At 35.5% G+C, this 24,992-nt stretch overlaps 1 protein-coding gene across 6 annotated transcripts in view; it reads right to left on the reverse strand.

The window, feature by feature from the left end:
- LYST (lysosomal trafficking regulator) overlaps positions 1-24,992 on the reverse strand; it is a 207,405-nt gene that overhangs the window by 137,685 nt on the left and 44,728 nt on the right. For all 6 annotated transcript variants that reach the window (XM_039464278.2, XM_074385348.1, XM_074385344.1 and 3 more), the window contains 8 exons: positions 24,110-24,308; positions 15,737-15,827; positions 10,893-12,975; positions 8,030-9,059; positions 6,896-7,057; positions 5,306-5,462; positions 3,553-3,779; positions 3,006-3,072 (listed from right to left, as the gene is read on the reverse strand). In XM_039464278.2, the coding sequence (XP_039320212.2) occupies positions 3,006-3,072; positions 3,553-3,779; positions 5,306-5,462; positions 6,896-7,057; positions 8,030-9,059; positions 10,893-12,975; positions 15,737-15,827; positions 24,110-24,301 (4,009 nt within the window). In that variant the 5' untranslated portion in view covers positions 24,302-24,308. The remainder of the gene's footprint in view (positions 1-3,005; positions 3,073-3,552; positions 3,780-5,305; positions 5,463-6,895; positions 7,058-8,029; positions 9,060-10,892; positions 12,976-15,736; positions 15,828-24,109; positions 24,309-24,992) is intronic.

The following is a 24,992-nucleotide window of genomic DNA, read 5'->3' on the forward strand; positions in this document are numbered from 1 at the left end:
GGAGGCGGAGGTTGCGGTGAGCCGAGATCGTGCCATTGCACTCCACCCTGGGTAACGAGAGCGAAACTCCGCCTCAAAAAAAAAAAAAAAAAAAAAAAAAAAACAATTATAAATCGTGTTGACAATATGTACCCTTGATATCATTTAATGACAATGGCACTTTGCTTCTATGATCTTCCTCCCAAAAGCGTATACTCCTAGTGTAATCATGACTTTTGACAAAGGTGCCAAAACCATTCAATGGGGGAGGGACAGTCTCTTCAACAAATGGTGCTGAGAAAACTAGTTGGGTCCTTATCTAACACCATATACAAAATTTAACTCAAAATTAATTCAGGACCAATATGTAAGAGATAAAACTATATACCTCTAAGAAGAAACCTTAGGGGGAACAACTCCATAATACTGAATTTGTCAAAGATTTCTTAGATATGACACCAAAGGTACCGTCAACTAAATTTAAAAAATAGACAAATTGGACTTCAAAATGAAAAACTTTTGTGTATCAAAAGACACTATCAATAGAGTAAAAAGACAACTTACAGAATGGGAGAGAATATTAACAAATCACGTATCTGATAAGGAATCAGTATTGAGAATATATAGAGAACTCCTAAATCTCAACAATAAAAAAAGAAACAATCCAAGTCAAACATAAGCAGAGGGCTTGAAGAGACATTTCTTCAAACAAGATATACAAATGGCCAATAAGTACATGAAAGGAGGTTCAACATCACTAATCATCAGGAAAATGCAAATCAAAATCACACTAAGATAGCACAATGAGAAAAATGTCAAATTCTATTACAGGGACAGTCCTCAAAATACCTGATCAGTACCCCTCAAAACTGTCAAGGCCATCAAAAATAAGGAAAGTCTGAGAAACTGTTACAGTCAAGAGGTGCCTAAGAAGACATGACAACTAACTATTATGTAGTATTATCTCGGATAGAATCCTTGAACAGAAAAAAGACATTAGGTAAAAATGTAAGAAATCTGAATTATGGACTTTAGTTAATAATAACATATCAATATAAGTTCATTAATTATAATACATACATCATAAAAAGTTAGATATAACAGGAGAAACTGGCAGGGAGGGGTGTAATGAGGGAACTCTATAATAGATGCTTAATTTCTCTGTAAATCTAAAGCTGTTCTAAAAAATAAAGTCTATTAATAAAAACTGAAGAATAGCTTGGCCTGGGAGGCAGAGGTTGCAGTGAGCCACTGCACTCCAGCCTGGGTGACAGTAAAACTCTATCTCCAAACAACAACAACAACAACAACAACGACAACAACAAAACAACTGAAAAAAGGAATCCATGCAAACGAAAAAAAAATTAAACATGACTAGAAAGAGAATTAAAGTGCTGAAACGTGCTACGACATGAAGGTTGAAAGCATTATGCTATGTGAAGGAAACCAGTCACAAAAGACCACATATTCCATTTATATAGAAAAACATCCAAAAGAAGCAAATCTATAGAGGCAGTTAGTAGATGAGTGATTGCCAGGGACAGAAAAATCCATGCAGGGAAGGGTCAAGGGGAAATAGGTAGTAACTGCTAAAGAGTACAGGGTTTCTTTTGGGGATGATGAAATTGTTCTAAAATTAATTGTGCTGATGGCTGCATAACTCTGTAAATATAGTATATACTACAAAACACTGAACTATACACTTTAAATGGGTGAATGTATGGTATGGGAATTATATCCCAGTAAAGCTGTTATTAAATAATGGAACATAATTTCTCAGAGTTAAGATGGAAACACAAATTCAGATCACAAGGGTTCTAAGTGCCTAGCACAATAAATACAAACATATCCATATACTAAATAAGTAAATGAATGAGAAGAGAAGGCCTTTCCTTACAGTACAATCCCAGGTAATAAATGTAGAAGGAATGACGGAAATAGAAAATCACTATTTGGCAAATATCACAGAATTTACTGTTTCAGTCGAGAATCATCATACTTTCATATTTTTTCCATAATACTAAAATTAGTAGATGAAAGAATGATGAGAAAAAGTACATTTATATAGTCTCAAGTTATCTCTCCACAAGCTACTTAATTATAAAGGGAAAATAGTAACTTTACAATAGAGAAACTTGGCAAACACCTCCTTAACCACAGGATCAGAGTTAACATCACCAGTAATAAGATCAGGATATCATAAATCCTTTTGATATGATGCACTCAGAAGGACCCAATATCACTTGAGTATTCCTGCCAAAAATGTACAACCTAAATTTAATCAAGAGAAAACATCAAACAAATCCAAATTAATGTCTCGTGTATGCTAGCCTTAATTCTCCAACTACAATTTAGATTTCTTGTGATTAGCAATCATAGTATACTTTCATTATGTATTTCTTGAATGTCTGAGGAAGTACCAAGCACAGAGTAGATAATCAATATGAGATATAGCAATAACATAGCGTTAGACTGGATTACAGTCCCCACAGTGCCGCTTCTATGTCTGACCCTGAACAACTCAATTCCTTAGAATCAAGATTTTCCTCTCTATAAATATACTTGCACTCTTGTCATTTAATTGTGTGGGTCTGAGGAACAAATGAGATGATGCATATAAAGACACTTTTTTGAAATCACAGTGCACTATGCCAGTGGAAACCTTTTTTTTTTTTTTTTTGAGACAGGGTCTTGCTCTGTCACCCAGGCTGGAGTGCAGTGGCACAATCATAGCTCACTGCAGCCTTGGCCTCCTGGGCCCAAGCAATCCTCCCACCTCAGCCTCCTGAGTAGCTGGGACTACAGGTATGTCTTACCACACCTAATTTTTATAGACATAGGGTTTCTCTATGTTGCCCAAGCTGGTCTTAAACTCCTAGGCTCAAGTGATCTGCCTACCACCTCAGCCTCCCTAAGTGCTAAGATTACAGGCATGAGCCACCACACCCAGCCAAAAGCCATTATTATCAACTCTTCACATAAAATAATTTCGGAGCTATAGTTTAAAACCAACAGTTTCAACTCACCTTGAAAATCAGAATCAGCCTGTGTTAAAATACTCAAGAACCCTCCTAAAAGATTTTTCACAGTTCCCTGAAGATTTAAAAAAAAAAAAACATACAAAATTAAATTACTTACTTCACAGAAGCATGAAATAACTGTAATGTCATAATAAATTATATGATAGGGAATCTACTATATATGTATATAAGTATTTTAAAATGACTAAAAATACTGCTTTGTGTAGGAATTTTATTTTTATACTGTTTTTAAATTTTCTGATTTTTCAAAACAATGAGCATATATTAAAATTAAATGCATTTTTAAAAATACTACCCATTCTCAGAAATAGATGAGGATTTACTACATTAATTTTTTGTATGCTACTTTAGAAAACTATGGAATTAGAAGATTTTGGAATACTACTTTTAGGTAAAAACACACCTGAGGTACCAGAAAAGATACGTAATCACCTCAAATAATTTTCAGAAAAGTTGGGTTATACATAAGGAGCTGTTATTGGCGCATGAGTCCGATAAATACTGATCACATATAACTAAATGAATTTTTTACCTGTTGCATGAGCAGAAAAACATTCTTTTCTTTCTGCCTAATAATTTTCAAAAAACTCTCAAATACATGGGCAAGCACATCAAGTTTGGCTTTATTAGCAGAAAGCAAATTTAATTCCAGCATACAAATCTCAGGATATATTATTTCCCCTTTAGTGAGGTTTTCAAGTAAGTCATTTGGACTGCTTGATGTACTGAAACCTTCTGTTTCAGACTTTAAGTCTACCCCTAAAAAGAGAAAAACAAAGGATTATTTTTATTCCCTAAACACAAAATATTTCAAACTTTATTAATCCTTTAGAAGACCTAGTGGCAAAAGTACTATTCAGGGGATGCTCACAAAACCTTTTCCAATCTTTCCTACAACACAACTTTTGACTATGATATGGATATTTTGAAGATAAGTTGCCTTAAAAGCAATTTTGATCTTCAATAGAACTACAAATTTTACAAATAAACAGGAATTTTTACAAACATATGATAAAGACTTAACATATCCCACTGACACAGCAATATACAAAAAAACCTATTCAAACTTTCTGACCCCCCACCCCAAATAACTAAATCACAGAGCAATTCAATTTACCTACCCAAATCTTTGTAAAAATAGTAGGCTTGGCTATTGGTTGGGTGAATTATCAGTTTTGCCTTCTTCATAAGTGAGAAAGAGACCCTACCTCATTGAATATTGCATTTTGGAAAATTTGACTTTTATGATCTTTTAAGACTCCTGTGCTCTTAATAAAATGTTGATATAGTTAAGAAATTTATAAATTTCTACCTAGACCAGAATTCTTTAAAAAGAGATCTACTTAGCAAACATAAAAAAGGAGGAAATCCAAAATTATAAAGTCAAATCTGTACTATAGCAAGCTATACTATTAAAAAAATTAATAAACCAATAGTTTTTCAAAAAGCACCAGTCATGGGTGCATCAAGCCCTTTAAGTAAGGCATCAGTGAGTATTCCCATTCACTAGATAAGAGAGAGAAACGTGGCTGTGAGGAAGATACACTACTGTGAACTCAGTAAAGACTAGCAGTACTAGGGACACTCAGAAGGCCAGTATATAAAAAGACAGGAGTCTTCCCAGAAGTCCCTTGGCTCTAATCAACCCATCTTTTCCATTCTACCCATTTTAAATCCAAAGACAAAGGGGGAAAGAATCATAGGCAATATAGTTCCATCCTAAAGACAAATGGAGCTGTGGTAAACTAAGAAGAAATCTACGCTTGGCTGTCATAGACAGGTGTCTGAATTCCTTTTATTATGTATTCTTTATAACAAATTGCCTGAATGCTCTTCCTGCCAGTGTTTGTCTGCTTAGCTTGTTTTAATTTAGTCCTCAATGTAAACATTACCTCTTCAGAAAGGACTTCCCTCACCACCCAGTCATGATTATGACATCACCCAATTTATCTATTTCTATTTTATTATCTATTTCTAGTACTTGTCTTTCACCCTTGAATACGTGAAATTGGGGACTTTGTCCTTCACCCCACGTCCTGAGGCACTCAGACGATGTTTGTAGTAACAAACTATATCACATTGTTGCATATATGAATGCCAGACTGTTGTGAATGCCACACAATGAAACAGAGTGCATTATCATTTTATCAATAAAATGATAATGCATTGCACTTGTTAAACTGTAAGGCAATACAAAAATTCAAAAGTGGTATTATTATGAACCATTTTGCTATTTAATGATCTGGCTTGCAGATCTAATCACAAGCACTTCAATAATATTTTACCATCATCCTGGGTTTCACCATCTTCAGGATTGCTTTCACTATCTGCTTCATAACCTTCTTCTTCAACTAAAAGTTTAAAACTGCAACACTGAGAATCCTCAGCTTCTTCTGAAAAATTGCCAGGCTGGGATGACAATTCTTCTGCAGACTGATGACTCTATATAAATCAGTGTAATTCAAAGGTAAAAGTTGTAACATTTGCATGTTTTTAGTAATATAATACTTACTACTCAAAAGTCATGTTAACGACAATTTCAATATTTTCTTGAAGAAAAAACTTAGCATTCAATATGAATCATTATAAATTATGAAATTCACTCAGCAAAATTTCCCAGATCCTCTCAGACAACTTAATACATCAAAAAAGGGTGTTTCTAACATAGTAAGTTATAGGACATTTCAGTTTAAGTAAAAAATAAATCTATGTAAGAAATTTAATTCTATTTATACAATAGGAATTGACTAAAACACAATGTGGTGAAACTATACTTCATACAATTTAGTACTAATAAATATATATCATTTGTGCACATATGTTAATAAAAAAGATTTTTTCATAAGGATTTTTATAAATGCTTCATAAATTAGGTAACTAGAGGAGACATGACTTTTTTCAAAGGGATTAATTAAAAGATCTCAGAATGCAACTGTCTACATAGCAAGCACCTCAGAAGTTAAGAGTTCCAGTATTAACTTCCTGTGTAAGAAAGGAAGAATTTTCCATTTCTTACAAAAATTCCACTAGTACCTTCATTTTAGAAAACATTTCCACTTAAAGAAGCTCAAAATACTTCATCATTGTAACAACAGTAAAAGGAAGAATAAAGTAGTTATTTTAACATTTTACAGTTAATCAATTAATTCAATAATATGATGAAGGTATTCAGCATGTTTTTAAGTTATGGCAAATAGTAACATAAAATATTATTTTAAAAACATATATATGACTGGATCAAGGAGTTAAAAGGGAAGTTATATAAAAAATAAAGGACAGATGGCAATTAAAGTTAAAAGAAACATAAAATGATAGGGAAATGAGCTAATTATGCACCACATAATTTTAGGAAAGAAAATTAAAATAGTTGTTTTAGGAAAAAATATTAAACCACCAAAACACTGTGATTGCTATTTTCTATGTAAGTACTAGTCATTTTTATGTTGAATGATTTTAAAATTAATGTGAGTAGAGGGTTCTGGAAATATTAGCTACACCAACAAAGAAATAGACAGATAGGATAGGTAAATAATCACCATCCCTGAATTAGCATTTAACAAACTATCAGATATGTGTAAAATGTACCAAATTAAGTAATATATTTCTGTCTTAACTGAAGTAATTTTCAGTAAATTTCCAGATTAGATAAGGAAAAGCATATCATATTGCTCTCTTGTTCCATATAAGATGGGGCAATGACAAAATACTGTCTATCCCATCATATATCCATCACATGGAAATAAGATCTACTGAACTCATCTGACTACATCCTAGTCCATATGTTCTAATTACGTTCATCAACGTCCCAGTCTCATCCCACACTTCCGCCTCTGCTGGTCATACCCAAAGAATACAACCATATGTGTTATTCATACCTTCTCAGTCATAGCATCATTATGTTCAAAATCTGCTGAATAATTCCCGAGGGCAACTCGAAGCAGGGCATCAAATAAAGGCTTTGCTAACTGTGTTTCAATCACCTTTGACTGGGAAAGATGGTCCCTCATTTCAAATAATATATTTTCCACAGACAAGTTCTAAGGTGAAACAAGAGACTAAAAATATTAATAACGATTTTAAAAACTAAGTGGTAAAAAAATAAATATATTAATATTTACTAAGTATAAAGCTAAGTCATTTATTTGCAGTTGATATGAAAGTCAAATGATTATATAAATAGCTTATACAAACATCCTACTGTTAAAATTAATAACATTTTTATTGATAACATACTTAGTTCATCTTTGGCTTTCATTGCAGCATGGTAAAGAATGGCAGGAAAGAAGCTAAGCAAGGAAGTCAAAGCAAGACTGAAGAGTTTTTTACGCTGTGTTAAAGTGTGTGAATTTCAAATGTGGAAATTCAGTGTGGAAGCATCAGGATTTTTTAGAGAGAAGGCAACATGCAGGCTAGAACTGAAGTAGGAAGAGCCTGTTAGCTGACTGAAGTTAGGGCTAAGTTAGTAAGGATGGAAGAGGTCTGCCATATTCCAGGTCCCTAGATTCCTTTTTAATTAAGAAATAATCTCAGGAGAAAACCTGTAAGGATGCAAGGGAAAGCAGAAGAGGTTAGGGGAATAATCTGGACAAAGACGTCGTTTTAGGAGAAGTCTCGTTCCAGCCTCATTTCCTAGGAAGCTCTGAGGCCTGAAGTGCACCACAGTGATTGTCCCCACTTCTCAGAGCCACATCTATCAGCCATTAGCTATGAGCATCCTTCCCAGGCATCTATCTCCCTGTGAGGTATCTCCCATCAGTCAAGGGCGATAGAAGATGGGTGCTGATGCAGCAGATGGTGAATAGGTGATCAGTTTGGTCAAGGGGATCTGGGCAGGGCAGCCAACAGCATTACAAAGATTTAGATCTTTCAACTTTGAAACACAATATCCATTATTATTCATCTGATATTTATAGAGAGAGAGAGAGAAAGAGAGAGAGAGAGAGAGAGAGAGAGAGAGAGAGAGTGTGTGTAAACATTACATAAGAGCTGGACTAAGGACAAAGTACTACCTGATTAGGTAACTCCAATTCCATCTTCTGTTGACTAGTTCTGGCGCTATGAAGACAAATGGCCAGAAGAGCTTCTAAAAGTCGTATACTCTGAAGTGAGGTCTCACTTTCTTGATTTGTAAATACCTTTGCTTCCTTGGGAGCAGCTTCAGTAGCTGAAATTTGTTCCACATTTATGGAAGAAATATGCTGTAACTCTAATTTACCTAAACTTTCAGTACTCTTTTTTAAAGTACCTAGTTCTGATGGTATTGGGTCACTTTTTATAGTCAAAGATAATATATCTTCCTTCATAGTTATCTCAGGTTCAGAAATTCTGTTTAAATCCTGGTTTTCATTTACATTTGTATCTTCCTCCTTTTTTCCTTGCTCCTCTTTGTGACTTCTGAACAGTTTCTGTATTATCATAAATATTAATTTATGGCATACTCGGAAACCACCAAGCCTATAAAACTGTCTCTGAAAGACTGAACTCAACATGTAGATCCAACGACACATAGACCAAATGTCTGCTGCTTGGTGCATATGTTCAGGAGAAGGCAAGACAAGGCTCTCGAGAGATAAACATGGCAGCATATGACTTAAAGGCTCACTGGCTGTGCTGTCATAGCCAGAAGTATCTTCTGAATCATTGGCTGACTCCTTATCAGACTCTGCTTCTTTACTTATGCATAAAAACGCCACACAGAGGAACAGGTTTATTGTGTTGATATGAACATCCTGGTTAACAGTCTTCCATCTCTTTGGATAAGCTTCTTTGAGGCCAGCATAAAATTTGCTGAGACTCTGAGGAGAATCTGAATAAGCTTGCTGGTGATGGAAAGAAGTACCTACATTTACAGAGGACAACTCCTTTTGTTCAATGTCTATCCCATCGATACTTGGAACTGAAGCATCTTTCTGTTGCTCCCCTAGGCTGATTATCAGAGTTTCAAATGCTTTTAGAGAATGACTTCGAATATCATTTAAGTAATTTAATTCAATTATTTGATTTACTCCATTACAACTCAAAAAAAGATCTCTTATTACCCTGTGAAAGGAAAAAAAGCATGTAAAAAGTTTTATATAAAGAAACATCTATAAATATGTACACATAGTACTTACTATATTGCTATTGCAGGTGGGATATACTAACCACTACCAATTTCATTCATCAATTATTGGGCTAAAGTTTTTAGTTAGATACAATCAGGATCTCAAGTTACTTTCTAATTACTCTTATATCCTTCTTCAAACATTTGTTTTTATGGTTCCAGCAGTATCTAAAAAGAAAAGATTATACCTCTCACATTAAATAACGCAATTCAGGGAAGAGTATTTTTCTCCAAATGGCAAATTCTGTATAAATTCTGAACATCACAGCCACCACCATATTCTAGGGCAGGCAAGCATGTGTTTGTTCATTAGTTTTTGTGCCCAATGGTTCATTTAGATATTTTTGTTTATTTTAAATTATAACTCACGAAGGGAAAGAACCACACTACAGAGCTCAAACTCTTCTGAAGGTTCCGTATCAAATGAATTTCCCTTCAGTGTCTCTTCTAAATGGGCTAGTTGGACATAGTCAATGGTACAAATATCATAAAAGGATTTCAGCTCTGTCTCAGGTGAGACTTGTGTCTAAATCACTGGAATCCTATTAATAACTTAAATATAAGTCAGCTAGGTGATTCTCAGCCCTTTTATCACAAAGACTCAGGTTGTCCACAAATATGCCAAAGAGTTACAAAACTTTCAAATCAGTCAGTTTTATTTCAATAATGCCGAAATGTCAGAAAAATTTTTAAATGACTATAAAGCAATGATTTAACACCAATAATAGTTTTAATGTAGTTTTACTAAAATGGACCAAAAAATGCCACACACAAATATAACCTAATGATAGTTATGGTAAGTTTCTAATATGGTATATGCATTAATTTGAAAGGCCAGTTTACCTATCAGAAGCAAGCTCTATAAAATTATTTTTAATTGTACCAGATTTGGCAATCACAAAGTCTGGAAAGCTCACTGACAGAATTAAAAGTAATTTTAATTTTCTTGTTTTTGCTTGTCTATATTTTCTAATTTTTCTGCATAAATTACAAAGGTTATAAACGTAAATATAATATTTTAAAATTAATAATCCCATTAATGCCACTGCCTCAATTATCATTTTATATATGTGCATATTTTACATAGTTGTAAATAAGTGAACACTATTTTAATTGTGTACATTTTACCCGTAAGATATCACAATCATTTTCTCATATTCCAATATGATCTTTGTAAATATTTTCAATGGCCAATTATATTCTATCAAGGAAATATAAAGTAATCAAACTTGCCCTGCTCTTGGATATCCGTGTTGCATCTACATTTTTCTCAGCAGTATATTTAAAAATTTTCTTTTTCATTGAGAAATTAAAATAGATGGCTCTATCCCTTGGATATCCGTGTTGCATCTACATTTTTCTCAGCAGTATATTTAAAAATTTTCTTTTTCATTGAGAAATTAAAATAGATGGCTCTATCCCTTGGATATCCGTGTTGCATCTACATTTTTCTCAGCAGTATATTTAAAAATTTTCTTTTTCATTGAGAAATTAAAATAGATGGCTCTATCCTCTATAACCAGCTCAGTAAAAACATATACATACATAAACAAATGGTTAAAACAAATCTGATATGGAAGGAGAATATTTTTTGTTGATAAACTGAAATTAAATCCTAGGAGAGAATAAAGAGTAAATATGATCACACTACTGCCAAGGCCCTGGAGATAGCAGTGTTAGAAGTTTAAATGCATACCCTTTATCATTCACTTGAAAGCATCCAATGAAAAAGATCTACACCACCCCCCACCACACACACACATACAAACCTGGATTTAAGCAGGATAGGCAGAGTTTTTACATAAATCTGAAGCACGTCCTGAGGCAAGCACTGGTTATAATGGCTACAAACATGAGTCTGGGCTGAAGCAATGCTTAGCTGTTGACAATGATGTGCTAATTCGACTCCTCTTTGGAGCACAGGATTAAATATGTAATTATACAGTTTCCATTGAACAACTATATTGCCTTTCTGGATTAAACTGCAAATGTGATTTGCAATCTGTATACTATGCAACCTGTCTTCTTCAAAAACAAAGTTCTGATAAGCCTTTAAAGCATCCCACTTCCATAACAGATCTTCAGATCCACTGCTGGGCAGGATCCCTTGAAATCTGTAAGAAGGACTGGATAAACTTGAGGAGGGTTCAGCATCACCTAAGTTTCCCTGAAGTGTCTCTTCTAATTGGGCTAGTTGGTCAGAGTCAACGGTACAAATATTACAAGCTGCTTTTTTGATTTTTTGCGATACCTCTGCTCCTCCTAACTGATCCAAAATTAGTTTGTTAAGGATATTCAATATATGCTGCTGAAAACTTTTCAGTGCTGGCAACTTAAAAGCATGGAGCAAAGGAATGATTACAGATTTGGGATCCATACAACAGCATATTCCAACGTTATGAACACCCGATAGGATCTGGACACAAGTGCTGCTCAAGGAAGCCTGCTGTAGTAAGCGCAAGCACTGATGAGCACACACTGCAATGCAACAGCACCGCTCAGGATAATAAACATCTCCATCTGCAGTCTCTTCAAATGGGTTTTTGGAAACCTGATTTTTAAAAGCTGAAACCAGAAGACCTGAGAGATCTCGGTGATGATGCATAAAATGAGAATATTCACATCGTCTGTGCCTTTTTCTTGTACACATTGAATGATGAAGTTGCTCTGATTTCACTTTTTTGACAGTGCTCATTATTTTCATCACACTATTTATTAGGGCTTTCAAATGCTCTGAGGCCTCGGGAGGAACTCCATCTCTTAAAATCAGCCATTCCATTTGAAGAACTGCTGTTTCAAATAAATTAAATCCATGATGCTGAATGAATTCTTGAACCAACTCCATGGCTTGACTGAAGTAGAAAGGATTTGAAGCTGCACTTTGAAGACAACAGATCAGAATCTGAAGAACTCCTTCCAGAAGCTCAGGTAAAAGAAGGGCTCTATGACGATACTTTGAAAACACAAAATCTTCCTGAACCTCTTGCAGTGTTTTCTTTTGTCTTGGTGCAAAAGGTTCAGGCTGCTTTTCTAGGCATGTTCTAATTTTTAAAGCTGCCCTAAGTAATTCAGTTAAGTTTTTCCTAAGATTTTCTGGCATCATCTCTGCAGTACTAACATCTACTGACATCAGATGCAACACTGTTCGAAACAGCATCCGTTGAATCAAAGCCACTGGTTCTTCAGTCCAACCTGCAGAAACCACTCGACTCTCCAAGTTGTCGCTCAGACTACAGCAGTCCCCAAAGCCTGCTAGGAATTCAGTTAGTGTGGGCACTACACTGGCTGCTAGAGGAGAATTATGATTCAAGGTAATGTCAAACTTACAAACTTTTTCTAATAAAGATAACAAAACATGACATAAATCAAATGGAGAATTGTTCATGTTACTGATAACAGACAAGGCAGCTGGCTCACTTAAAATGTCAGTGTTTGACTCCTGTCTTGGAATACTCTCTCTGGAATTTTCTGAAGCCATAGTATCTGGAGGAGTATGTTCTTCTTTGGTCACTAAGTGGTCAAGTTTAGCTTTAGGGTGGTCTTCTTTAGGAAACGGTGTTGCAAAATGCTGCAGCAGATGAGGCCTTCTATGCTTATTCATTGCTATGCTTTTTTCATCTGAATTGGCTTCTGAATCGGAGGTGGAGAGCTGTGTCTTTCTTGCATCTCTAATAGAATAGCGATGGGTAATTTTACGTTGTCGTCTGCTTTTTCGAAAAACATTTACTTTTGCAGAAACCTGACTAGACAGGGCACTTCCTTCTAAATGTAATTTTTCCTGAGTGGATCTTTGTGAACTTGAGTTCTTTTCTTTGGTCAGGATTATATCAGCTGACAGCGGTAGATTAAAATCTAATGGAATGAAGAAAGAAGGCTTAGAATACCTCAATGTGTTTTAAAACTCAATTTTAAGGTGACAGCCAGCCCTCTTACTTAACACCCACTTAAAAAGTTTAAACCCAGTGTATTTTGCTGCAGGGTTGATTTCCTTCATTTATGCTGTATCTCTGGGTTACTTCCTCTGACACTTATCCTTACTCCAAACACTAGCTGACATTAGTTCAACGGATACAAAGTGATTTTTAAAACAACAAAAGAGAGGCACACTTATCCTTACTCCAAAAGCTAGCTGACATTGTTTCAAAGGATACGAACTAATCTTGAGACGAAGTTTTGCTCTTGTTGCCCATGGTGAAGCGCAACGGCGCAATCTCGGTTCACCACAACCTCCACTCACCGCAACCTCCACCTCCTGGGTTCAAGTGATTCTCCTGCCTCAGCCTCCCAAGTAGCTGGGATTACAGGCATGCACCACCATGCCTAGCTAATTTTGTATTTTTAGTAGAGACAAGGTTTCTCCATGTTGTTGGTCAGGCTGGTCTTGAACTCCCAACCTCAGGCCATCTGCCTGCCTCCGCCTCCCAAAATGCTGGGATTACTGGTGTGAGCCAACGTGCCCGGCATACAAACTGACTTTTAAAACAACAAAAGAGAGGCTGGGTGAGATGGCTCACACCTGTAATCCCAGCACTTTGGCAGGCCAAGGCTAGTGGGTCACCTGAGGTCAGGAGTTTGAGACCAGCCTGGCCAACATGGTAAAACCCTGTTTCTAGTAAAAATATAAAAATTAGCCGGATGTGGTGGCTCACACCTGCAATTGTAGCTACTTGGGAGGCTGAGGCAGAAGAATTGCTTGAACCTGGGAGCTGGAGGTCGCAGTAAGATGAGATCATGCCACTGCACTCCAGCCCAGACAAGAAAGTGAGACACGGTTTCAAAGCAACAACAACAAACGAGAGAATGGAGTTAAGAAAGTAAATCGCATTTAAAACTATACATTACATTCTAACTTCAATGTAAGAGATGCTTTAGATTATCTGGTATTTTAGTACTGCTGTTCATACCATTTTACAAATCTCCTCCCATAGTAGCACTAATTAAGATATAAGGATGTATTATATCCCCCAATATAGTATTCATAAACCTGATATAACTTAAGAACTTTAAGATTTTCTAAAATTATTACAAAATCGTACACTATATGACACAATGTTCTCCAAAACTGAGGTTAAAAGAGTTCTTTATTCAAATTATTTCTCAAGTGTTTCAGCACTGAACTAGGCACCAGGTACAGACATCATTATTTCATTCCCATTTCCTAGACAGGGCCTCGCATGTGGTCAACACTCAACAACTACTTCTTGGAGGAAATGAATGAATTCTCCCTTTTAACTAAAAAAGATATTTAAATCAGTCTTTCTCTTTGCAGTATGTAATAAGAGCTATATAAAAAATAGTTGCAATTTAGAGTGAATAAATTAAAATCTGTAAATAAAAAACCTTTGCTTTCACTAACACAGGGAAAGCAAACCAGATGGGAAGAGGAAAAATTAAAAGGAGTCTGACAAATTCCACCCAAGCAAAAGATGTAGGCAAGGAAGACAACTTCTCCCAAAGAGCATGAATCACATTTGTTAAGTGATAAACAATTTATGAATTCTGCAAACTCAGAAAAAAATAAAAGCAGAGAGTTAGTGAATCAATAAATAAGCAGGAAAACAACATTACAAGACCTTAGATAGCTCCTTTAAAAAAACTCCATGAAATTCACTAAAAATACAGGAATTACAATACAACAGTTTTGTTTTGTTGTTTTTTTTTAACCTGAGAGATCTTCAAACATCTCACAAGTCCCATTTCACAAGAAAGGGTCAACAGGACAACTATTAATTTCTCCAATGAAACATTTAAAGTTTCATGTTCTTTATAGACATAAAATTTCTTCAAAATCATAAATCAAAAATATCTATTGACCTTAGGTACAATAATTCTATCCAAGCTTGAAACAAAATATTATACTAAATTTATCCTTTAGTCTGAGCACAGTGGCTCATGCTTGTAACCCCCGCACTTTGGGAGGCTGATGTGGGCGGATTACTTGAGGTCACGAGTTTGAGACCAGCCTGGCCAATATGGTGAAACCCTGTCTGTACTAAAAATCAAAAATCAGTCTGGCATGGTGGTGCACACCTGTAATCCCAGCTACTTGGGAGGCTGAGGCAGAAAAATCACTTGAACTCAGGATGCTGAGGCTGCAGTGAGCCGAGATCATTCCTCTGCACTCCAACCTGGGTGACAGAATGAAGACTGTCTCACAAAAAACAAAACAAATCCTTTGAAGCCAACACTAGAAAAACTAAGCTAAAACAAATACTGCAAGTCACTTATAGAATACTGGTACTAGAAAGCAGTCTTTAAAATAAGCAAAGAAACTTTAATTTCTTTCCTCAGACTTTTCACTTCAAACTTTTCACTAACCAGTTTTCTGATGTTATGCTGCATACCTAGATTTACTCCTGGTAAGTGTTCTGCTTCTTCATACATTTTCTAATCATTAGTGTATTCAAGTAATCCCCCAAGAAGCACCATGGTTTTTGTATTATTGGAAGAAATAAAAATATGTTTGCCTAAACAATTTTTCATATTTAGTATTAAGTAAATCACAATAACATATACTGTTCTGAATATGAATCAGAATAAACCATTCAGGCAGAAGTAACTTTTCTATGAAATTTTGATAACACAAGTGATATGAGAAAGGGAAAAAGCATACCTGTTGCCTTTTCTTCTTGAACAGGTATCTTCCATACCAGTGGAAGGAGAGACAGAAGAAGAGTCAGGAGTTCTTCTCTACATGTCAATGCCTGTGTCAGTAACAAACGAATCCTTCATGTTCTAAGGCATTAAGACACATCAATTCCTCATATCTTGTCTTAAACTGAACCAAAAAATCCTTTTTCTTGAAAGGTTGCATTTGAAAAGCTAAGAATCAAATTAATCTATCTTCAATCCAATTAAAGCTGTGATACTTTTACGTTTATAAGCCTTTCGAATGATAGAAGAATCTAAGAGTATTTGACAGTATTTAGCACACTCTTGCTGGTATTTCCAAAAATAACTGTTGTTACTACCATGCACATTGCAAGAATTCCTCACCTATGAAGAAACAGATTTGCTAGGTGAAAATGAAAAGTTAAGCCCTATTAATTAGCAAACGAATACCACAAAGTTACTTGAAAAATGTGAAGCTTTCATGCAGTTAAATGTAAAACTCAGATACAACAATTTTAAAAAGAGAAATTGACATGATTAATAAATAATATATAAGGAGAGAAAGATTTATTAGTGAAAATCCAATAAATATTTATTGACTGCACACTATGTCCACAAGAATTACTGTCTTACCCTTTCTGGATGATATGGTCCAAGCCCTGGAGAAGGTCACCTCATTTGGTCCATAAAATACATACACACAAACAGTTAAAGAACAGCAGAAGGCATGTAGTATGAGTAAGTACCCTGGGGTGGTACAAGCATTCAGTTTAGGAGTCCAGAAAAAGGAGCAGTTATTATCAGAAGTGTGGAAGTAGAATTGGAGCTAGAGAGCTAGACTTGGGACACCTGGGACATGGGTGGTAAAGGATTTAATGACAAATCAAGCTCGAGTTCTTGCCTTACACCATTCAGTGGGGAAGGGGGTCAGCATGACGCAATCAGATTTGCGGCACAGAATTAGGTGGAAGGGGAAGCAGTCAGTGTTAGAGGTAAGAAAACAGTAATTCAGATGAGAGATGATGACTTTCTGAAGTACTCCAACAGCAGAAGGGAAAGGGGATGTATTTGAGAAACTGTAAGGTAGAACTAAAATAATTTGCAGTTGATTATCTATGGCACACGAGGGAGGAAAAAAAAAGATCTAAAAAGACTCGCAAGTTTCTGGTTTCAGCAATTAGGTAGCAATAATGTATTTACTAGACAAGAAATTTAGGCCCGGTATTAGGTTGGGATAAAGATGATAGATTCACTTTTTAGACATACTGAGTTTGAGATGTCTATGCACTCTCCTAATGAAGACAGCTTTTTAGCAGACAGTAAATATATAGATCTGGAACTTAAAAAACATGAATAACAAGATTTGGGAGTCACTGGAGTGAAAGGCAAGGACATATGTGAGTTTTCCCAGGGCAAGAATATAGAATGACAATACGAGACCACCGGGAACGGGACTCTGGAGAATATTTAAAGACTCAAAGATGGGCAATGCAAAAGAGAAGCCTGAAAATGCTTCTACTGAAAAGTAGCCCTCAGAAAAAGAAGTACGACCAGAGAAATTAAGGTAGAGAGCGGTTCAGGAAAGAAAGGAGTCAGCAGGGCCAAAGTTGTTGCCTTTTCACTGTGTGACATGATGGCCAAAAAGCGTTTAGCGACAGGACTGCTCCTTAACTAACACAGTTTTAATGGAGTGATTTGGGTGCAAGTCCAATTACAATAGGCTGAAGAATCAAAGGAAGTGAGAAAGCAGAGACAGGACATTCAGAATATCCTTTCTGGCATCCTGGTTGTGAAAAGGCTCAGAATTTTAGGCATAGGAACCCTTCATGGCAATGATTCCTGTTGACCTGTCCAGTTTCAGCTCCTTCTGCCACACATGAGTCCTCCCCATACATCTAGCTGGTCAGGGTTTTCCCTGAACACTACTGGTCTCTGGTGCTCCCAACAGGTCTTCCTCACATACTCTGCTTCTGCAGTTCTCCATCCCCATCCTCCCATCTGCCAAACTAAAACTCATTCTCTAGGTTTTTAGTTCCTCTGTAGGGAGACTTCTCTAATATCCTACCTGCTTCCTTAGTAAACTTAGCTTTCATGTTCCCAATTTGCTTCCATTCCAGCAAACACCCTATTGAACTGTTAATGTCTGAATGCCCATTTTCCTCTTTTATTAATTAAACAAATATTTAGCGATCCCCCTCCTAAACGGGCCAGGCACTGTGTCAGGTACTTCAAATGTTGTGGTGAACACAATATCTGTATCTTCATGAAGCCAACTTTCTAGCAGAGGAGACAGAAAATAATGGGTAAAAATAATAAAATTTCAGATATAATGCTGAGCTATAAAGGAATTTATTTAGGAAAGAGATTACAGAGTGATGAATAGTGTAACATTTTAGACAGGCTATTTAGGATAGGCTATTTGAGCAGACAGTTAATTGATGAGAAGAAGGCATCCATGCAAAGATTTGGAAGAAAAGGGCTCCTAGCAAGTATATGAAGTATTGGGAATGGGTCTGGCTTTTTCATAGAAAGCAAGAAAGACCAAAAGCTCCTAGATCTGATAAACAACTTTAGCAAAGTCTTAGTATACAAAATCAATGTACACAAATCAGTGGCTTTCTATACATCGACAACACCCAAGCTGAGGGCCAAACCAAGAGCACAATCTCAATCACAACAGTCACAAAAAGAATAAAATACCTAGGAATACAGCTAACTAAGAAGGTGAAAGACTTCTAAAATGAGAATTATAAAACATTGCTTAAAGAAATCAGAGATGACACAAACAAATAGAAAACATTCTACGTTCATGAAAGGAAACAATATTGTTAAAATGGCCATACTGCCCAAAGCAATTTACAGATTCAATGCTATTCCAAACTACCTATGACATTCTTCAAATAATTAGAAAGAGCTATTTTAAAATTCATATGGAATGAAAAAAGATCCCGAAGAGCCAAAGCAATCTTAAAAAGTGCAAAGCTAGAGGCATCACATTACTTGACGTCAAACTACTTTACAAGGCTATAGTAACTAAAACAGTATGGTACTGGTACGAAACAGATACGGAAACCAATGGAACAGAATACAGAGCCCAGAAATAAAGCTGCACACCTACAACCATCTGGAAAATAACCTAGGAAATACCATCCTGGACATAGGCCCTGGCAAAGATTTCATGACAAAGAATGCCAAAATCAATTGCAATGAAAACAAAAATTGACAAATGGGACCTAATTAAACTAAAGAGCTTCTGCACAGCAAAGGAAACTATCAACAGAGTAAACAGACAATCTACAGAATGGGAGAAAATATTTGCAAACCATGTATCTGACAAAGGTCTAATATACAGAATCTATAACAAATTTCAACAACTTCGTAAGTAAAAGACAAATGACCCCATTAAAAAGTGGTGAAAGGACACAAATAGACACTTTTCAAAAGAAGACAGACACATGCCAAGAAGCATAGGAAAAAATGCTCAACATCTCTAACCATTAGAAAAATGCAAATAAAAACCACAATGAGATATCATCTCACACCAGTCAGAATGGCTATTAAAAATAAAAAAAAAATTAACATGCTGGTAAGGTTGTGGAGAAAAAGGAAAACTTATACAATGCTGGTGGGAACATAAGTTAGTTCAGCCATTGTGGAAAGCAATTTGGCAATTTCTCAAAGAACTTAAAACAGAACTACCATTCAACCCAGCAATCTCATTATTGGACATATACCCAAAGGAATATAAGTCATTCTACCATAAAGACAAATGCATGTTTATGTTCATCAAAGCACTATTCATGAGAGCAAATCAACCTAAATACCCATCAATGGTAGATTGGATAAAGAAAATGTGCACATATACATCATGGAATACTGTGAAGCCATGAAAAAGAACGAGATTCATGTCCTTTATAGCAATTCAGATGGAGGCTGAGGTCATTATCCTAGGTGAACTAACACAGAAACAGAAAACCAAATACTGTATGTTCTCACTTTGTAAGTGGGACCTAAGCCTTGGGTATACACAGACACAAAGAAGGGAACGGACAGTGGGGCCTCTGTCAGGATTGAGGGTGTGAGAAGGGTGAAGACCAAAAAACCATACACAAATATTAATTCAAAATGGATCACAGACCTAAAAAGAAAAGCAATAACTAGAAAGCTTTTAGGAAAAAAAAGTAGGAGAGTATCTTTGCAACCTGGGGTTTATAAGACAAAGTTTCTTTAGGACATAAAAAAGTACTATTTACAAAAGAAAAAAATCTGATATTCTAAAGACACTGTTAAGAAATGAAAAGGCAAGCCAACAAAGACTAGTATCTGGAATACATAAAGAACTACTACAATTGGATAATAAGCAAGTCATCTGACCTCAAAAATGGCACAAAACCTTAAACAGATCTTCACAAAGGAAGATATACAAATGACTATACAAATGAAGATATACAAATAAGCACATGAAAAAGTGCTCAACATCATTAATTGCCAGAGAAATGCATATTAAACCTAAAATGAGATACTACTTCATATTCACTTAGAATGACTAACACTAAAAATACTGGCAATATCAAATGTCAGAAAGGATATAGAACTGGAATTCTCATACACTGCTGGTTAAGAATGAAAAATGATACAACTACTTTGCAGAAGAGTTTGGCAGTTTCTTATAAAATTATACAAACACTACCCTTTGCCCACAAATTGTATGCCTAGATATTTACCAAGGAGAAATGAAAACATACCCATATACTTTTATAGGAATGTTCAAAGCAACTTTATTCATAAATAGCCAAATGCATACAACTCAAATGATTAAACGGCAAGTGAATGATTAAACAAATTACAGTATACCCTTACAATGAAATACTAATCAGAAATAAAAAAAGTAGTGAACTGCTGAATCATGCAACAACACTGATGAATTTCAGAGACATGAGAGTACATTCTACATGATTCCAAAACTACACTTAGATGCTAAAAATCACAACAGTGGTGGTTTTGCAGTAAGTGAAGGGAAAATTTCTAAAGTGGTGGAAATATTCTAAACAATGATCTGGGTGGTAATGATACAGGTGTATATATTTGGATTTTGTTTTGTTTTGTTTTGTTTTTTAAGACAGGGTTTCACTCTGTCACCCAGACTGGAGTGAAGTGGCACAATCATAGCTAACTGCAGCCTCGATCCCCCCAGGCTCAAGCAATCCTCTCACCTCAGCCTCCCAAGTAGTTGGGACTACAGGCACACACTACCACACCTGGCTAATTTTTGTATTTTTTGTAGAGATGGGATTTTGCCATATTGTCCAGCCTGGTCTCAAACTCCTGGCCTCAAGAGATTCACCTACTTCTGTCTCCCAAAGGATTGGGACTACTGATGCAAGGTGTATTTGTCAATATTCGTCTAACTATATACATAATATCTGTGCATTTACTGTATGTAAATTATACATCAATAAAAAGCCTATTTAGTTCTTTATATTAAATGTCTATTAATAGGCTGGGTACAGTGGCTCACACCTGCAATCCTAGCACTTTGGAAGACTGAGGTAGGCGGATCACTTGGGGCCAGGACTTTGAGATTAGCATGGCCAACATGGCAAAACCCTGTCTCTACTAAAAATATTAAAAGAAATTAGCCCCGGTGTGGTAGCGCATGCCTCTAATCCCAGCTACTTAGGTGGCTGAGACATGACAATCTCTTGAACCCTGGAAGCTGAGGTTGCAGTGAGCCAAGATCGTGCCACTGCACTCCAGCCTGGGTGAAAGAGTGAGACTCTGTCTCAAAATAAATAAATATTAATAAAGCAAAAGGACTACAGTGGATGGGCAAAGGCTTAAGTCACCGCAGAGTACTCAAGAAGTGCTCCTATTCATGAGAAGCGGAGATTGAAAAACAAAACTAAATTTCCTCCTAAAACATACAACTGTGTGTCTAGTGTTATGATTTCATCTTAAATGATAAAATCTCATTCAATTAATTCCCCTTAAAAACTCATTCATTCTCCATTTCCTACTTGAAAGAATTAAACCTTGATAAAGTCCTATGTTTTAAATGGCTAGTTATTTTCACTTCAAACACACTTCTACTGTTCCTACTGTTATTGCTACAGATATTCCAAAAAGTGACTAGGTGGAAGGAAGGGATTAAAAAATATTACCAGAGGAAAAATATTATTTAATTTATGACCTAAATAATTTTAGTCATTGATTAGCATAAAATATATTTTGTGACTTAAAGAGAAAGTATTCTCTTCACCATATATACAAATACAATACTGTATTTGTAATCCAACAGACTTGTAGCCAGAATACATAAAGAACTGCTACAACTGATGAAAAATAACCTGACCTTAAAAATGGTGCAAGACTTTTAAACAGACATTCACAAAAAAATATATACAAATGGCCAATAAGCACAAGAAAAAATGCTCAACATCATTAGTTGTTAGAGGAATGTAAATTAAAACTACAATGAGATACCACTTCATATTCTCTTAGAATGACTAACAGTACAGACTGGCAAAATATTCCTGTAAGAAAAATTATTGCTGCTGTTATGAAAAGAATGATTTCAGTCATTTAATAATACATTAAAAGATATTTTATGACATAAATGAGAAAGCATAAAATCGAGAGAGATAGAAAGTAGAGCAGTGGCTGCTTAGAGATAAGAAGATGGAAGGGATAGGGAAATGATAGCAAAAGGGTATGAAATTTCTTTTGGAGGTGATGAAAATATTCTAAAATTAACTGTGGTGATAGATGCATGTGTCTGTGATTACACTAAAAGCCACTGAATTGTACACATAAAATGGGTGAATTTTATGATATGTAAATTATATCTCAATAATGCTGTTATTATTACTTTGATTGGGATTAAATTGTAGTCCTAGCTACTTAGGTGGCTGAGACACGAGAATCACTTGAACCGGGAGGTGGAGGATATAGTAAGCTGAGATCACACCACTGCATTCCAGCCTGGGTGACTGAGTGAAACTCTGTCTCAGAAAAAACCATAAACCTGCAAATGTCCTGAAAAATTTCATGACAAGTGGATACCACGGAGAACAAATGCTTCCTAATTTGTATTTGCTAGATTCCTTCACTTATAGTGAAAACAGAGGTACTGTTTCAGTCTTCGTATTTGCTCAATATGTGTATTTATTAGCAAAATGCTTTCATAGCAAAGAAATGTCATTTAATGATGGCCAATTTTACATCTAAAGCTGATAACATTCAAAGTGTTAAAAATATCCATCATATTCGTGTTATAAACGATTTATTATTTTTTCAACTAACTATATTAATTAATTCCCTGAAGGCAGATTGTAGTTTTTCATTCACAAAGTAATTATTCATTTTATACTAAAATGAAATAAAGAAGTAAATCACATTTGGCCTTAAAATTAATTTATGTGAGTACCTAATGTTTCTGGATCTGTTTTCTCATCTGTAACAGAAGGTTAGATGAAAACATCTGTCTCAACTAGTTTTTTTTTTTTTTTTTTTTTTTTTTTTTTTGAGACGGAGTTTCGCTCTTGTTACCCAGGCTGGAGTGCAATGGCGCGATCTCGGCTCACCGCAACCTCCGCCTCCTGGGCTCAGGCAATTCTCCTGCCTCAGCCTCCTGAGTAGCTGGGATTACAGGCACGCACCACCATGCCCAGCTATTTTTTTTGTATTTTTAGTAGAGACGGGGTTTCACCATGTTGACCAGGATGGTCTCGATCTCTTGACCTTGTGATCCACCCGCCTCGGCCTCCCAAAGTGCTGGGATTACAGGCTTGAGCCACCGCGCCCGGCCTTCAACTAGTTTTAAAACTCTGTTAATTCTACAGCAGGAAAACAGCAAAACCATACGGTCATACCATGCTTTGAGCAAAAAACAACAATGTTTGAAACACTAAACGTATACAAGCTAAAGGACTCAGTAATTATTAGTTCACATAAAAGGACTCTCTGCTTTCACTCCAGAATTAGCAGCCTCCAAAAATTTTTCAAAAACATATTTGATATTTATTGAAAATACAAATTCGTCATGTTTCTGACATGAGATACAAGGATATAAGATTATATCTTATATATCTACTAACAACCCCAGTTATCTCACTGATATTAGGATAAAAGCATAGTATATATGAAACCATTTAGTTCTTATGGCCATTCATAATTCTAAGATATGTCAGACATTTTGAAAGTATCCAAATAAACAATATTGTTATAAATAGATCTGCTTTTTTTTGGTGGAATAATGTGAAAGATTGGATTTTATCTCAAGGAGACTTCAGAAACTATGTAATCCAAAACCATGTAGCTATAGTTTTAACTATCATATACTAATGAAAATAAGTATTTGATACAAAAGTGTTACCTGATCAATGATAGAATTTAGCTTGGTAAGTAACAGAAATCCTCGACCATGGACAAGGTACTGTCCAAGGGTTGCCATGTGTGTCTCCTCTTCTTCTTCCTCCCTGATCTCCACCCTCTGGACCACTGCATTGCAAAGCCGGTTGACATCGGTCAGAAATTCACGTGCCAATGAGTTACTGTCGGTGCTCATGACAGAGCTATAAAATAAATATTACGAAAAAAATTAGAAAAACAAATACAAATTTACTTTTAAAATTATGGGTTTTTGTTGTTTGTTTCTAACTGAAGATTGGCTTAAAATCACTCAGAATTGGTACTCAACCCTATAATATTTTCAGGCTTTGTTCTGACCTAGTCAGGTGCTTCTTAAACAATTCCTGCCACAGCAGAAATGAGTACCAGGTTTGAAATACCTGAGCATAGCTGAGAACGGGTAAGTGACAGCACATGGACAGAAGACATTTTCTCTTTTTAAGAGAGAAGACTTTCTTTCTTAAATAGAATAAAAATAAACCCATTACCTATAAAATTTCTTGCTTTATGTGTTTTATAATGGATAAATGGGTACTTTAAAAATATAAACCATTTTTCAGTTGATAGAGTCCACAATTACTGACCCATCTTCCCCAAACACCAAAGTTCAGTTAACAAAAAGGATTTCCAATCAGGTGAATAAAAACTGAATAATTCTAACAGCTAAAGTTATACCACTTCACTTCTTATGACATATTTGAATCAAATAAAGGGTAACGTGACATATTAAGATTAAGGAAAATAAGGTACAGCAAACAGCATGGGGGAACATAAATACAGAGAAAAATGTACAAATTTTCAGAAGGGAAAAACCATGAACAACAAAATCCCCAAAGAGTTTCAAAATA

The sequence above is a fragment of the Saimiri boliviensis genome, chromosome 14 (assembly GCF_048565385.1).
Source record: "Saimiri boliviensis isolate mSaiBol1 chromosome 14, mSaiBol1.pri, whole genome shotgun sequence".
NCBI classification, from domain to species: domain Eukaryota; kingdom Metazoa; phylum Chordata; class Mammalia; order Primates; family Cebidae; genus Saimiri; species Saimiri boliviensis.